The 15,644-nt window shown below is 37.7% G+C and overlaps 1 protein-coding gene across 2 annotated transcripts in view; it reads left to right on the plus strand.

Moving 5' to 3' along the window:
- Nucleotides 1-13,356, plus strand: part of LOC309513154 (uncharacterized protein) — a 37,145-nt gene extending 23,789 nt beyond the window's left edge. The window contains exons 9-14 of one of the 2 annotated variants that reach the window (XM_082188871.1): nucleotides 1,156-1,290; nucleotides 10,698-10,748; nucleotides 11,143-11,265; nucleotides 11,493-11,549; nucleotides 11,655-11,743; nucleotides 12,980-13,356. In XM_082188871.1, the coding sequence (XP_082044997.1) occupies nucleotides 1,156-1,290; nucleotides 10,698-10,748; nucleotides 11,143-11,265; nucleotides 11,493-11,549; nucleotides 11,655-11,743; nucleotides 12,980-13,099 (575 nt within the window). In that variant the 3' untranslated portion in view covers nucleotides 13,100-13,356. The remainder of the gene's footprint in view (nucleotides 1-1,155; nucleotides 1,291-10,697; nucleotides 10,749-11,142; nucleotides 11,266-11,492; nucleotides 11,550-11,654; nucleotides 11,744-12,979) is intronic. The other variant, XM_082188869.1, reaches the window with a different exon arrangement.
- Nucleotides 13,357-15,644: the final 2,288 nt, after the last annotated feature.

Here is a 15,644-nt window from a genome sequence, read left to right on the forward strand (position 1 = left end):
ATTAAGCAAGAACAATCTGTAAACGCTTCAGATTATCTGATTGTTGATATTAAACATGTTTTTTCATTTCACAAAGTACCACTCAACCTACGATCAAACTGATACTGCAGCTGTACTGAGTACGGATACTACTACAACCACATCAATTACCTCTTTACCTTTCACAACACCACCACCTTTTTATCACATCTACAACACCACTTACACTGGCATCAACGACAATTAAACTACCACAACTACAGTTTATCCACTAACATGTGAGGCAAAATCCTGAATATTTAAATGTTGCAAAAGTAACTGACTTGTGTTATACTGTACGTCACATTTCTGCCCTTCAAAGGGGCTATATGTAGTTTTTCTACTAAAATTAATCCTTTTTTTTATTGCCTGTGTGTGAAGGGGTTGTAATCTCACATTAAAGCGATCCACTTGGCGGGTTTTGCTATTACCTCTGAAAGCAAGTATTCCTATTTCTATGTGAAGGCTCCGGGTCGGATTTACCGCGAAATCCAGTGACGTTCCCGAGCCTCTCGCCTCGTCTACTGACTTTGCACTCAACACAACAGCGACGACACTGCAACGTATGACATGGAGTCTGCTAACACTAAGAAACGACCTGCTCCCAGCACAACACAGACTCCAACACAAACTCCACATAATGATAAAAAACAAAAAAAGTTTTATCTGCTGAAGCTCGTCAGGCCAAACGTGAATCGGATCAACTTCGGACGAAAACACGGATCAACATCGGCAGGGCTTTTGAATCATGGAGAAACCTCCGCCTTGTATTGGTTGCAATCTGAAACATCACCGCTAGAGGCCGCTGAAAACTACATATAGCCCCTTTAATTTAATTCCATAGTGTAAAACATCCACATACAGTACATTTGCAGAAATATTTCCTTGTCCCTGTTGTGTACAAACCATGTCTTAAACAGAGCTCTTCGACTCATTCTATACCTTTTTGCTCTCTAACTTTAATTTCCACAGTGACTAGAAATCCCTGTAACCACACGGCCTGGAGTGACCAATGCAACAACCGATACAACAACTCAGGTTCCCCTGTGTGAATGTTTCTTGTGTGTGATTAATTCACTATGGCATATATATTATTTTGAGTGAGATTACATCAATTTATGGGTTTGATGGTCATAGATGGAAGTTGTGCGAATCCAAATCTGTGCTGCTCTGGAGTGAATAACTCCTGTCACCGCTTGAACTGTTATTGTGACGTTGCTTGTCTGAGATTTGGCGACTGCTGCCCTGATTTCAAGCCCACCTGTCTCACAGGTATTCAGAAACATTTATACTGGAAATCTGATTAATCTGTGCTGAAATGAATCAACAGCCACTTGCACTATTCGCAGTAATCAGATTGTGTTCAACTCTGAAATTAATCAATGACTGCATGTCAACAGTCAATGAATAAAACAACATTCATGACTTTTGTAACATTCTCTATATATAGTTTCAATATACTGCAGCCCCTCCATTGATCTCCACAAAGCTTTATTGGGCTCTTCTTCTTCTTCTTCACCTGCTGTTTTCTCACTCCTTGTCATCTTGTTTTTGTCTTATCCTGAATCACTACGGTTCACCTATAATAAGTGTTTATATTCCGACTATTTAGATTGGTTCGGGCCGTACCGATGCGGAGTAGCACAGTACCGGCGTGACTCGTCATAGACATAAACAGAGAGAAGTAGCTCCGGCAACAATGTTCTTCCGCAAGACGCATGTAGTTCTGTTTATTAACCGCTAGAGCGCGAGACCGGACTGCAGCTTTAAATGTTTTAATCTTGAACATACAAGCACTTTACAAGTTTGAAGCAAACTATGGAAAGAATGTGTAAGGAAACATATTAATTATCTGTTCTCATACTTGTTCCTCCTTCATTTGTAGCGGTATGGAGGGGAATATGTTGATATTTGAGATTCCTGTCTGTCGATGACTCTTATAAACCAAAATCTTTAGGAATCTGTTAAGATTTCCAGTTCATCCAGTAGTCAGTGTGTTTCCTGGTGCTGCTGAATTACTTAGTTGCATGAATATATTTTAACGCCCTATGCTATGCAGCTCTAGGCCTACGTTCAGTTTTGTTGAGCAACACTTTGTTTTCCTGGAAAATGTGGAGACCACTGACATTATTATGACAGTGTCTACAGCGTTTGACCTCCTCCACTGTCCTCAGAAACCCATAAAACTATGAGAATACCTTATTTTAGACCAGGCAGCTTCATCAGGACCAGACACCAGTGTGGCAATAGAGACCAGGGCGGCTTGTGGGCTTATTAGCACTTTATAAAATAATGTTGTTAACCGACTTCTATTCAGAAATTGTATTAATAGACTATCCCCTCTTACTTGATTCAAAAGCCCTTCCCTTGGGTCATTTTGACCCAAAACTCATTTTTAAGTGTTCAACGGACACAGACCATAGGACTTTGGTCGCATTTGAACCACGAATAAACGCACAAAAATAGACTGGATTTGAGGAGTTTATGAATTTGACCCCCTTGGGAATGAATGGAATGCGAGGAATGCTTCAGTACACATAGAAAACCCTAACAATGCTCAAAATTCAAACTTAAAATGCTAAAACTTTACCAAAAAATGATTTAATGTCTACATGTGTATCTGAATCAGATCTGAATGCATACGGTCATCTAGTGGCAAGAGTCCTATATATATATATATATGAGTCGTAACATCATGTTGTAGACATTGCTTGTAATTTTATCTTTTTTTTTTATTATTACTGACTGTCTTTAACAATATTTAAAATATGAGTTAGGCTTTTAGTTTTTGGTGTCATAACCTTATTTATTAAGGTTACAAAAACAACTAAAACAATACCTAGACAGCATGGTAACATTGATTCAATGTTGAGTTTTGATCCAAAGCATCATTTTGGTTGACATCAAAATTTCAATGTTTAAAGTGCGTTGGATCAGCATTGAAATTTTGATGAAAGGGAACAGCACACATGGGTGAAGACAGTGACATTGAACTAACAGTGAGTCTTAGTTTATGAGCACAAGATCTTGCAGGCCTGTATCTGTGCAAAACACTACTGGGTGTTTCCCAATCAGTGGGGCGTTTCAGTTCATGATGGGCTCTTTCAATGGTGTTACCTCATTTGCTCTAATACACTGGGGGTTTGGTTTAGGGCTGGGCTCTCATGATTTTAGCAAGTCTTTTGAAAAATGGTTGAAAAACACCACTTGTAGTTAGAAAATTGGCACTAATTGGTATACGCCCCTTTTTGGTTTTCCATGTGGGCTTCTCAGTAGTTAATTGATGCTTCCTTATTAGAGAGAAAACACAAGGTGTGTCCTATACGGAAGTCTTGTGTGTTTGACATGCATGAACTCTCTGAGTTTCAAACAATGGTGCATATAATGTATTTCTGTTTTTAGCATGCTTTTTACTTGCATTTCATTTATTGTTGCTAAATCTACTAACATACATTAATTTTCAAAGCAAGTAAAGTGTTGAAATAAATCGCACAGATAGCATGGGGACATTGATACAATGTTGAGTTTTGATCCAAACCATAATTTTGGTTGAGATTGACCGTGTTTAAAGTGTGTTGGATCAGCATTGAAATTTTGATGAAAGCCAACAGCACACATGGGTGAAGACTAACAGTGATTTGTAGTTTACGAGCACAAGATCATTCAGGCATGTATCTCTGCAGAACACTAGGTATCAGTGGGGCGTTTTCAAACCACAATGGGCATTTTCAACCGCTTCACCCGATTTGCTCTTCCACTGGGGCTTGGTTTAGGGGTGGGGTGGTTTAGCAAGTCTGTTGAAAAATGGTTGAAAAACATTTATTTGTAGTTTGAAATTGCCCACTGATTGGTAAACGCCCATTTTGGTTTTGCATGCGCACTTCTCAGTAGTCTAATGCTTCCTCATTAGAGAGAAAACATAGGTGCATCCTATACAGAAGTCTTGTTTGTTGAAGCACCTGACATACTTACATGACTTCTCTAGCACAGTTTCAAACAATGGTGCATCTACATTCTTAGAAAAACACACATTGCTTTAGTAACGTTTATTACGAATTTCCTGAATAAAGTTCTAACGTCATTTCACACATTTCTTGAAGTGCAGGAGACATGAATATGAGCAAGAAAGTTACACTACAAACATAGCCCATGTCTTGCATCCGTCAGTGCTTGCATGCAAAGCACATTGCTCCTTTAGTTGGAATGAAGGCCGACGAAGATGGACAATTAAAATTAAAAAAGAAGCTCCGTCCTGATAATGCTGACATTGATTATACACCGAGTTGTTGTCGACAGCATAATCACCTGACCTGGGACTTGATGATATCCTGTGCCTTATCACTGCTTAATCAGGTAATCATTCATATTCCTGAATCTGTATTAAATTTGAGAAATGTAACTGATTTCCATTCAGTTTAGCTTGTTTCCACTGAAACACAATTACAAAAAAACATCTTGTGTTTATTAAGAAAGTGACTGACATGGCTATTTTGTAATATTTAAAGAGATTAAGGTCTACATAAGGTGAATTTGCAGCTTCAAAGGGATAGTTCACCCCGAAATGAAAATTCTGTCATCATTTACTCATCCTCAAGTTGTTCCAAACCTGTATGAGTTTCTTTCTTCTACTGAACACAAAAGAAGATATTTTAAAGAATGTTGGCATCCAGACAGTTGATGGTAGCCATAGACTTACTTCCATGGTATTTATTTCCTACTATGGAAATCAATGGCCACCGTCAACTTTCTGGTTACCAACATTCTTTAAAATATCTTCTTTTGTGTTCAACAGAAGAAAGAAACTCATACAGGTTTGGAACAACTTGAGGGTGAGTAAATGATGACATAATTTTCATTTTGGGCTGACCCATCCCTTTAAAGAAATTTTCATTGAAAAAACCTAAGCTCTTTTATTCTACAAGATAAACTTGTTACTTGAATGCTATGTAGTTTCACAGAAAATGAACTGAGATATAGTTAATGGCTATAGCTCATAGGTGTTTGTTCCTCTTCATGAAGAGTTTAGCTCCAACACCAGCCTGGAAGTTTTCATTGATCTGTTGTATTACAAATTTATGAAATGTTTAATTTAGGTTGCAACAGTAAAAGTTGAGTACATTGAAGTTAGCATTTTAAGGTTAGGTTAGGATAATAGTAACAACAGTTTCTGCCAGTCCTGTTTTTCTCTATTGTAAGTCACCTTTTGTCTTTAATGGCTCGAGACCCAGCCCTAGACGATAAATCGTTGGGCTGATTGGATTAGCACATATGCGTTTGAATGGTTATGCTGATTGGATTGAGACTGGTAACAAGCTGGAGTCGGGCGGGTTCCTTAACCTGTATACTTAATTTGCATGCTTTGTTCTACCTCAATGTAAATCCCTCCCCCTAAAGGTGTATAAAAGTGCAAGGCAACTGTCTTGAGACAGACTTGATGATGATGAACTACAGACATGGAAGAATAAATCTCTTCTGCTTATAAAATCCATCTCAAGTCTCCTGGTTTTTGCTTCGATGAAGGAATAAAAGTTTCCAACAGATCCTAATGACCTTGATTGGCTGTCTCAGGTGTGTTTAATTAGGGCTGGAGATAAAATCGGACACCCCTGCCATAGTGCTTTCTTTTGATATTGAAGCATTAATAGATTTTAGAGAAATAAATTAAATAAACAGAATTTAACGATACTTTAATCGTAGTTAGAATATTTTGTGTTTAGCAACTTTTTTAAAAAGTGAGTGTGTTTAGTATATTAACATTCTTGAGTGTGGCAACTGAATTGACTTGTTTTTGAGTAACATCATGCGTTCTTTTTCAGATTTCAGAGAACCCAAAGGAAAAGAGGCAGTAGTCTGAAGAAAGACAGATTTTTATAAACCTGAACGTTGGACCACCTGTTGTTATGACATCAGACTTCTGAAGCCAACTTTATTTTTAAAGTTGAAATGCTTTTGTCCTATTTCTCCCCCTTTCTTTTTTAAAGAATGATCTTTTAATATATTTTTGTCATTGATTGATTGAATAAAATAAATTGACTCAACTGCTGAAAAGGTGTCATTTATATTTTAAAAGGTTTTTGCCAAATTTTTAAATGGTCAGGAATTTGATGCATCATTGAAGTGTAGTTGAAATATTAATGTTGTCTCAACATTAACTTGGTACATCAGATGGCAACATTGTTTGACATTCCTTTACAGTTGTATTTTCAGTGTTTCAACAAAATGTATTTAGAATTAACATCACATTGTAACATTGATCAAACCATATTACCAAAGATTTTTTCTGTTAATTTCAGTGTTAATTCAACAGCAGTGATGTAGATTCAACATCATAGTATAACGCTGATTCAACAATATTACCATTGATTATTTTTGTTAATTTCAGTATTGATTCAGCATTGGTGATGTAGAATCAATCATAGTGTAATGTTGATTCAGTAGCATTACTATTGATTTTTTGTATAACAGTTTGGGTGCAAAAGTGATGTTGATAAAATATCAGTTTGTAATGTTGAATCAATACTATTACCGTTGATTTTTGGTTGAAATCTCAACATTGCTTCACCATTAACTGAGGGTGCAAGAGTGATGCAAAAACAACATTACTTGTAATGTTGAAGCAATATTAACACCATTGATTTGTGATTGAAATCTGAACATTATTTCAATATTAACTGAGGGTGCAAGAGTGACGCTAAAGCAACATCACTTTCTAACGTCATTTCAATGTAATCAGCGTTGACGCATCAACACTGACTCAACATTGTTTCAATGGTTACATGCTATCTGGGTAACTATAGGCCAATTTTATTACGTTTTTTTTTGTGTTCGACCATATAGAACATAATTTATTGTAATATATAGGCCTAATTATAACTTTGTAATTTCTTTTGCTCCCTCTGTTGAAAGTAAAACTGAATTTAAAAAAAATTGTTTTAGTTGTGATTATATTATTAATCAATGTCATCTGAAGTTTGGAATAAAGTAAAAATTCAAATAGTGAAACATTTCAAAGGACCGAAGGATTTGTCTCCCGTTTAGGATCTGTTGGCCTATAGTAAGGCTAAGGCCCGTTCACACCAAGAACGACAACTATAAAGATAACCATGACGATAACTATATTTGCGTCCACACGACCGAGCGATTATGGTCTGTTTATTCTAAGCTCGTGCGCTGCGGTTTCAAAGTGTGTACAACGTCATTGGACATGTTTTTGCTGTTCTTGTTGCATTTACACGGCTTTAACTTGGAGGTGTCGTCAGCATGCTATGATTTGAGTGAAGCTAGTGTAATCGAAATAATAATCTAACAGTGAATTTAGCTGATGGGAGTCAATATAGTGGAATAAAAACAACACCTTAGACTTTGTGGAAACGAGCGCCGGATACCTGAGGTAATACTACTCGCCATTTATTCCGAGGGTATGAACGATTGTTTTCCATATCCATTTTCTTGAAAAGGGGCTTGACTTGTCAAACAGTGGTGGATATTTCTGGACCTTGGCGATTAACTTCTCCGCAATGTTATCTGCCATTTTAAATGTGCAAGCCCTTAAATTAGAATGGATTCTGAATGGCTTTCAGTGTTTTATAGTTCAACAGCTGGAAAAATAATCATGGGAAAGTGATCCCAACGATATCGTTTCTCTATATCGTTATCGTTATAGCTGTGGTGTGAGCTCTGCTATTCTTTAATACTGAGAACGATTTTTAGAACTATATCTTTATCATTATCTTTATATCGTCCTTGGTGTGAACGGGCCTTACCGATCAGTTCAAATGATTCCAAAAAAAGTTTATACTAAAATGAGTCATTGCAGTCAGGAGCATGAAATATTGTAGCCATAATAGCACACACTTTCATCAGTTGCTGAAAAATAATGAATTTAACCAAAGTCAAGAGCCACGTGCCCAACAATAGGGAACACTAATCACCATAATGGAGATGTCAACTACTTTTAAACCATATGAAAGAAATAAAGTCAAAATGGTTTATTATAAGTGAACACAGTGATGATGTTTTTTGAAATTGTTTAATCCTCCTCTGGTGAGATCATTGACTTTATTTGCAGTTAATGTAATCTAAGGCTGGATGACTATGAGTCAGTTGTAGTTGTGTTTCTGCTCATCTCATCTCTTCTCTTTTTTCCTGTTCTTGTTGTTCCTCTTATCTTCAGTGATTCTGCTTGTTAACAGCAGGTCTTCATCACTAATGCTCAATCATCACTTGTAGAGTGAATCTATTTTATTTCACTAACTGCAACATTGCTCCAGTGTCACTTACTGCTCTATAGATTGGGACCATATATGTAATCTGAGCAGTGATCGTTTAACACTGAAGATTTTGCTCTGCCAATAAACATGTAAACCGCATCATGTATTTTTCTTTATTAAATAATTTCTTAAAATGAATTGGATAATTGTCTTAGTCTTTATTTAACTATGATGAACACACACTAAGAAATGTGAAATCTAACACATACACAAGTTTTGTTGTGGTCTTTCTGGGTTTAGTGTCAAAAACAAGTAAAACAATTATGATCTAACTTCAGTACAAGTGGTACAAAGTACCAAAATGTCACTACAGCTTCACTATTAAGAAAATAAATCTAATTTGGATGGTCTCGTGTGGGTGTAACACTGTCAGTGCAATAGAAAGAACAGGTCTTTTTGCAACTCCCTTCATCAGGTATTTTAAATGCATCATCTAGGAATCCAGTATTTCAGGATCTCTGTACACTACCTGATGGGAAAACTATGACTTGGATTTATCCGTCTCGGAAGTACGCGTGTTTTGACACAAGTCTGGACAGATACATAAGGAGTGAAGAGGAAACAATCTGGAGCACACCGTACCATCACTGACAGAGACCTGACACACACTGATCCTGATGGCTCCCGCTGTGATCCTCATCGGCTTTCTGCTGGCCACAATGAGCTGCTTAACCACAGGTAACGTTCACATCAGCTGCACTGTTTCTGTCAGTTTTTGATATCGTTTTCATCTGTAAATTATGCTTCAGGTTATCTGGTTATCAAAAGTGTGCAATTGAATTCTATTAGTGCAAAAATACATCCAGAAATAGTTCCTTGTCTTCTTAAGAGGTGCAACTGCATCTTGCTTCAGACAGAGCTCTGTGGCTCTATACTGATCTGTTCATTAGTGAGAGATTTTCAGTTTTCGTTTAGCAATTTTGCTCTAACAATCCAACAAGTGTGTTGAGAGGTTGCGATGACACTGCAGTCAGTGCCACTGTAATTGATATTGTATTTATTGAAAGATGAATTCTGAATCTTCTCATACACAACAATGTTCTTCACATGTCACTTTCTCTATAGCTTTGAATATCACAACTGCAAACCCTACTGCAAACCGTCCATTCAACATCACTGCAAACCCTCCAAACATCACTGCAAACCCTCCAATCAACTCCACTGCAAACCGTCCAACCAACTCCACTGCAAACCCTCCAACCAACTCCACTGCAAACCGTCCAACCAACTCCACTGCAAACCGTCCAATCAACTCCACTGCAAACCGTCCAATCAACTCCACTGCAAACCCTCCAATCAACTCCACTGCAAACCGTCCAATCAACTCCACTGCAAACCGTCCAACCAACTCCACTGCAAACCGTCCAACCAACTCCACTGCAAACCCTCCAAACATCACTGCAAACCCTCCAATCAACTCCACTGCAAACCGTCCAACCAACTCCACTGCAAACCGTCCAATCAACTCCACTGCAAACCCTCCAATCAACTCCACTGCAAACCGTCCAATCAACTCCACTGCAAACCGTCCAACCAACTCCACTGCAAACCGTCCAACCAACTCCACTGCAAACCCTCCAAACATCACTGCAAACCCTCCAATCAACTCCACTGCAAACCGTCCAACCAACTCCACTGCAAACCGTCCAATCAACTCCACTGCAAACCCTCCAATCAACTCCACTGCAAACCGTCCAACCAACTCCACTGCAAACCGTCCAACCAACTCCACTGCAAACCCTCCAATCAACTCCACTACAGCTCCACCCACAGGTAGCTCATCTGTGTGTTTGTGTGTGTACTAGGAATATGTAGGCCAAGTTTTACTATCACTGTTGCAACCAAACAATAGTGAAAAAATTGTGGAAACTGTGATAAAATTTTTTTTTCAGGATTCTTTGATGAATCGAAAGTTAGAAAAATAAGCATTTACTTGAAACAGACGTGTGTGTGTGTGTGTGTGTGTGTGTGTGTGTGTGTGTGTGTGTGTGTGTGTGTGTGTGTGTGTGTGTGTTCCACAGTGCCAGTTAGTGTTCATTACATTTCATTTGTTTCACTATAGTGATGTTTGTCTGACAGGTAGTTGTGCGAATCCAGATCTGTGCTGTTCTGGACAAAATAGCTCCTGTCGCCGCTTGAACTGTTATTGTGACGTTGCTTGTCTGAGAATTGGCGACTGCTGCCCTGATTTCAAGCCCACCTGTCTCACAGGTATTCAGAAACATTCATACTGGAAATCTGATTCATCTGTGCTGAAATGAATCAACAGCCACTTGAACTAGTCGCAGTAATCAGATTGTGTTCAACTCTATACATGATTAATGTACTTTGATAATGTACAAAACAAAGAAATACTGCACATATACTAAGAAATCTCACTAAATCTTCATCTCTTTCCCCCTTTTACAGTCAATAACAGCTCCAACGGCACTGAACCAAACAACACTTTGACACTGACAGGTATATTTTATATTTCTTTATTTTCTATAAATATTATTTATCATGTGATTCTATATAATAATTCTAAATTCTCTAAATATTAAAATCTGCATTGGATGTCAAATGTTGCAATGACCTCTTTGTAACTGATCATTATAATTATTTTATAGAAGCAAACAAGTTAGATCCTTTATTTACTGTATGTGACTACTTTAAATTCTTGTAATTTATGAGACTGTCAGCAGAATCAGTCATATTATCAGTGATGGAACATCTTGATGTTGTTTTTCCTCCAGTTTTTGTGGATCAGACATAATTATGCATAACATGACATGAAAATGTTAGTAAATGCATCTAGTGTTTGTAATATGTTGGAGTTATGTCAGCATCTAACATGTCTTGTGCACTTCTATAGGAACGTGTTCTCAGCCGACTCTGTGCTGCAGTGGCGTAAACTACAACTGTTTCAGAGGCTGTTTTTGTGACGAGGTCTGTAAACAGTTCAATGACTGCTGTCCCGACCTCAACAGCACATGCAGTAAGAACCAACATACACAGATATAGAGATGTTTACATGTTGTTTAATGGGCTAATTTCACTCAGAAGCTCTTTATGAGCTGAAGTATGTTGAGATGATTGTGATGATTCTGTTTTGATCAATGTTTCATGCAGTGTATTCAGTATCAATATTGTATTTATTGCAAGATGATTTCTGAATCCTCTCAGATACAACAACATTCATGACATCTGTCACTTTCTCTATAGATTTCAATACAACATACCCTCCATTCTTCACCACTACAGCTTCACCTCCACCCAAAGGTAATTTGTTTGTGAATGAACATGTAGGTCAAGTTTTACCATCACTGCTGCGACTGAGAGGCAGTGAAACCTGAAATCACTACTAAGTGTTTTGGTATTTTGCAGATGTTCTCTCAATCCTCACTAATCTGGATGTTGAGGTTTTGGCGGAGGAGTCGTCCACTGAAGAAGAGCGTCAGGCTGCACTGCGTCAGGTGAGAGGAGCGATTCAGTTCACATACGTACACTACACTCTTAATGTACTTAAGTGTGCTGGTGATGGGAAAGTACTTACTTTTAAGTATTTCAAACCAAAGTATGCCAGTATTTTAAGAGAATAAATAGCATTAGCATCAAGCTAAATTCATAAAACTTTTTACAATAAACAGTTGCAGCTTCATCCTCACAGTCGCTCTACAATCGAGTTGATAGTGAACTGGGCTGCGTTCAGCCCCGGCAAAACGTTGCACAACGTTTTTTAAACAGAAACGGTGATGCGTTGAACACACTGTTCTGATGACGCAAGAGTTGCAACTATGGCAGCTGAGAAGGCTCATTCTTTGTGTTCTTTGTGAAGAATTTTCGGAGCCTGATGAAGTCGGTATAAATATGTGTTTAATACTACAAAATATGCCCGATGTTACAGTTACTGCACTTGCCGCCCAGAACAAAAGAGAACATCCCAATCGAGTGAAGGGATTGCTGAAACTGAAATGGAAGCACACATCTTACCTAATTCAGACTAAAACACATCTATTTAGCCTCACATACTGACTTTATTTGTAGGTCATACTGTTTTAATACCCTGTATTTTCTTTCTCATTTTTAGGAAAAGCACTTAATTACCATTGTTTATTTCTATACCAAATGTCATACACTTGCAATGAAGCTAAAAATATAAACAACTACATCATTATGTTGATATCCTATATTTTTACAATAAAACTTACGACAAACATGTCTTCTAATATCCTCAGTTGTTGCGTATACCGAGCTGTGTCGAACACATTTGTAAATGACTTTCCTTGAACCCATTGTGCGAGTTCACTTTAATACCCCGTGTTTTATATACATGTTGCTGCTGATTGGACTGCAGTTCTGACACACCCACCAAACAAGAGAAAACGTATCTCAAACCCCGTTGCACACCGGTGCACGCCGCTTCCAGGAAACATGACGTTCAACCCGGAAACTGTAGCAAAACGTTGCGCACCGTTTTGAACTTGAACATGCCCCAGGTGTGACATCACGACCCTTTAGGACCCAAAGTGATTCTATTGGCTGAAAGAACTTTTATAGGGTTACCATTTTGTGCCTGATCAGAAATCCACTATTGCTTGTTGTTTTTGTCCTGAACCATAAAAGTACATATTTTCCTAATGTAAATTGGGACGCAGCTTTATTGTGCTGTACTGTACTGTTTTCTCACTCCCTGTCATCTTGTTTCTCAGGTTGCCGCTTTGCTGGAGAGTTACTTGAGAGCGTATAATAATGACATCTACTCTTTTGAGGTCACGAGAATTGAGCCGGTATCATCCTCGTCATCATCATCATCACCACCATGTGACTGAGTCAGAAACCAGCCGAGAGGAACAGACATGTATAAATCCTCATCAAAAACAATGCATTTGCTAATAACACTTATGCATTAAAACATGTTTTAATCTTAAACACAGAAGCATTGTATTTGTGTCAATGAAACTTATGGAAACAAATTGTGAGGAAACTTAATTCCAATTATTTAAATGTTCTTGTTCCTTTGCATAGACGGGAATCCTGCCGTTTTACTATTGTCATCTACTGTAGTAAAATGAGATTATAATTGTCATTCTTGTGTATTTCCTGGTCATCCAGTAGTCAGTGTGTTTCCTGCTGCTTTGTTCTGTAAATGTTGTATGGATATCTCTTACCGCCCTCTGCAACTATTCTATTGTAACACATTTCACATTTTTGCCATTGGCGTCAATGGTGATTTTTACTCAGATATCAACTATCCAGTTTTGAAAAGTGGGTATTCCAGTTGTGACTAGTTTACATTTGTATATACTAGTAGTTAGTCATTATGTACTTGAACTTATTTTTCAGATAGAAGTACCAATTATTACATACTAGTATTTATTTATAGATACTAGTTCTTATTCATTAGATACACATACCAATTAAATAGATAGTACTTCTGGATTAAATACTAGTACTTATTTCAACTGTTACTTGTCAGACTTTTTATTTTACTAGTAAGATTTTTAAATTGAACTCAGTGGCCATTGTGACTAGCCATAACGAGTAAAAAAGCAGTTGTGACTGGTATAAGAAATGGTAACAATTACAAAAGATAGTGTCTCATAAATAAGTACAAGTACCTAATGAATAACAACTAGTATCTATTAAGTAGGTACTAGTAGGCTATCTAATTAGTGTTTAATAAATAAGTACCCGTATCTAATACATACTTAGCCGAAAAATATATAATATCAAGTCAAAAATTAATAGACTACTATTATCTATTAAGTTGGAGATGTTTTCAACCTCATAAGGAACTAGTGAGAATGTTTTTGGAGATAACTTCTTTCAAACACATCATTACATAAACATGAGTACCTCTCTATCATCCAATCAGAGTTCACATGGTAATAAAATAGATTAACATATTGAATGAAATTGATTGTAAATAACTGGCTTTGTATGTTAGCTTATCTTGTTAATTGGTTAGCATGAAAACACATGGAAAGATATATGTTTAATATGACATTTATTGTTTTTGACATACTGTACAATATTTTAAAGACTTGATTGTTTGGATTTGATTATTGGCAGTTAAGTAGATCCAGAAACCAGTTCATGCACACCAGCCAGTGAAGTCGGTATAAATATGTGTTTAATACTACAAAATATGCCCGATGTTACAGTTACTGCACTTGCCGCCCAGAAAAAAAGAGAACATCCCAATCGAGTGAAGGGATTGCTGAAACTGAAGCACACATCTTACCTAATTCAGACTAAAACACATCTATTTAGCCTCACATACTGACTTTATTTGTAGTTCATACTGTTTTAATACCCTGTATTTTCTTTCTCATTTTTAGGAAAAGCACTTAATTACCATTGTTTATTTCTATACCAAATGTCATACACTTGTTGCAATAAAGCTAAACAACTACATCATTATGTTGATATCCTATATTTTTTACAATAAAACTTACGACAAACATGTCTTCTAATATCCTCAGTTGTTGCGTATACCGAGCTGTGTCGAACACATTTGTAAATTACTGTCCTTGAACCCATTGTGCGAGTTCACTTTAATACCGCGTGCTTTATATACATGTTGCTGCTGATTGGACTGCAGTTCTGACACACCCACCAAACAAGAGAAAACGTATCTCAAACCCCGTTGTACACAAGCGGGAAGGAAGTCGACCGGAAGTTGAAGCCGGCCGCGTGCCACCATCTTGTTGCAGAACTTCACCTGCTGTTAGCATCCCATTGACTCCCATTCATTTTGGCGTCACTTTGACAGCGAATAACTTTACATCTGAGGCGTTTAAAGACTCCATTTGTCCATTATTTATTTCTAAAGAAACACGACAATGTATAAAATGCTCCATTACCTTGTAGCTTATGTTGTGGCCCCGCAGAAGCAGTTTTTGTCAAAGTAGGCTAACGATTGCGTCATAACCACACGACTCTCTGTCGCACAGTAGAGAGATTACCGTATGGACAGGAGGAGAAGCTCACGGGCGATCGGGGAGACGTGGAGGCAAAATGACAAAATAATTAATCAGAATACCTAGCAAAAGTTTCTCCTGCTCCTAGCTCATGGACACCTCCTACTCACGCTCTCCGTCTCTGCAAGATTCAGAAGGGAATGATTCAGATTTCTCATGCCACAGCCACTAGAAGACAGACGGGTTGCTCACGTCACATCTACGTCGTCAAGCTCGGTTTGAGTCTGCGCGTCAGGAACGGAAGTCCTAAAAAATCGCTGAAAATGGGCTTCACTTGCCTCAATTGAGTTCCAATGAGATGACTCTGTCCACTTCTTATACTGTCTATGGTTGCACACCGGTGCACGCCGTTTCCAGGAAACATGATGTTCAACCCGGAAACCGTAGCAAA

Source organism: Leuciscus leuciscus (assembly GCF_965113295.1).
Source record: "Leuciscus leuciscus genome assembly, chromosome: 13".
Classification (NCBI taxonomy): domain Eukaryota; kingdom Metazoa; phylum Chordata; class Actinopteri; order Cypriniformes; family Leuciscidae; genus Leuciscus; species Leuciscus leuciscus.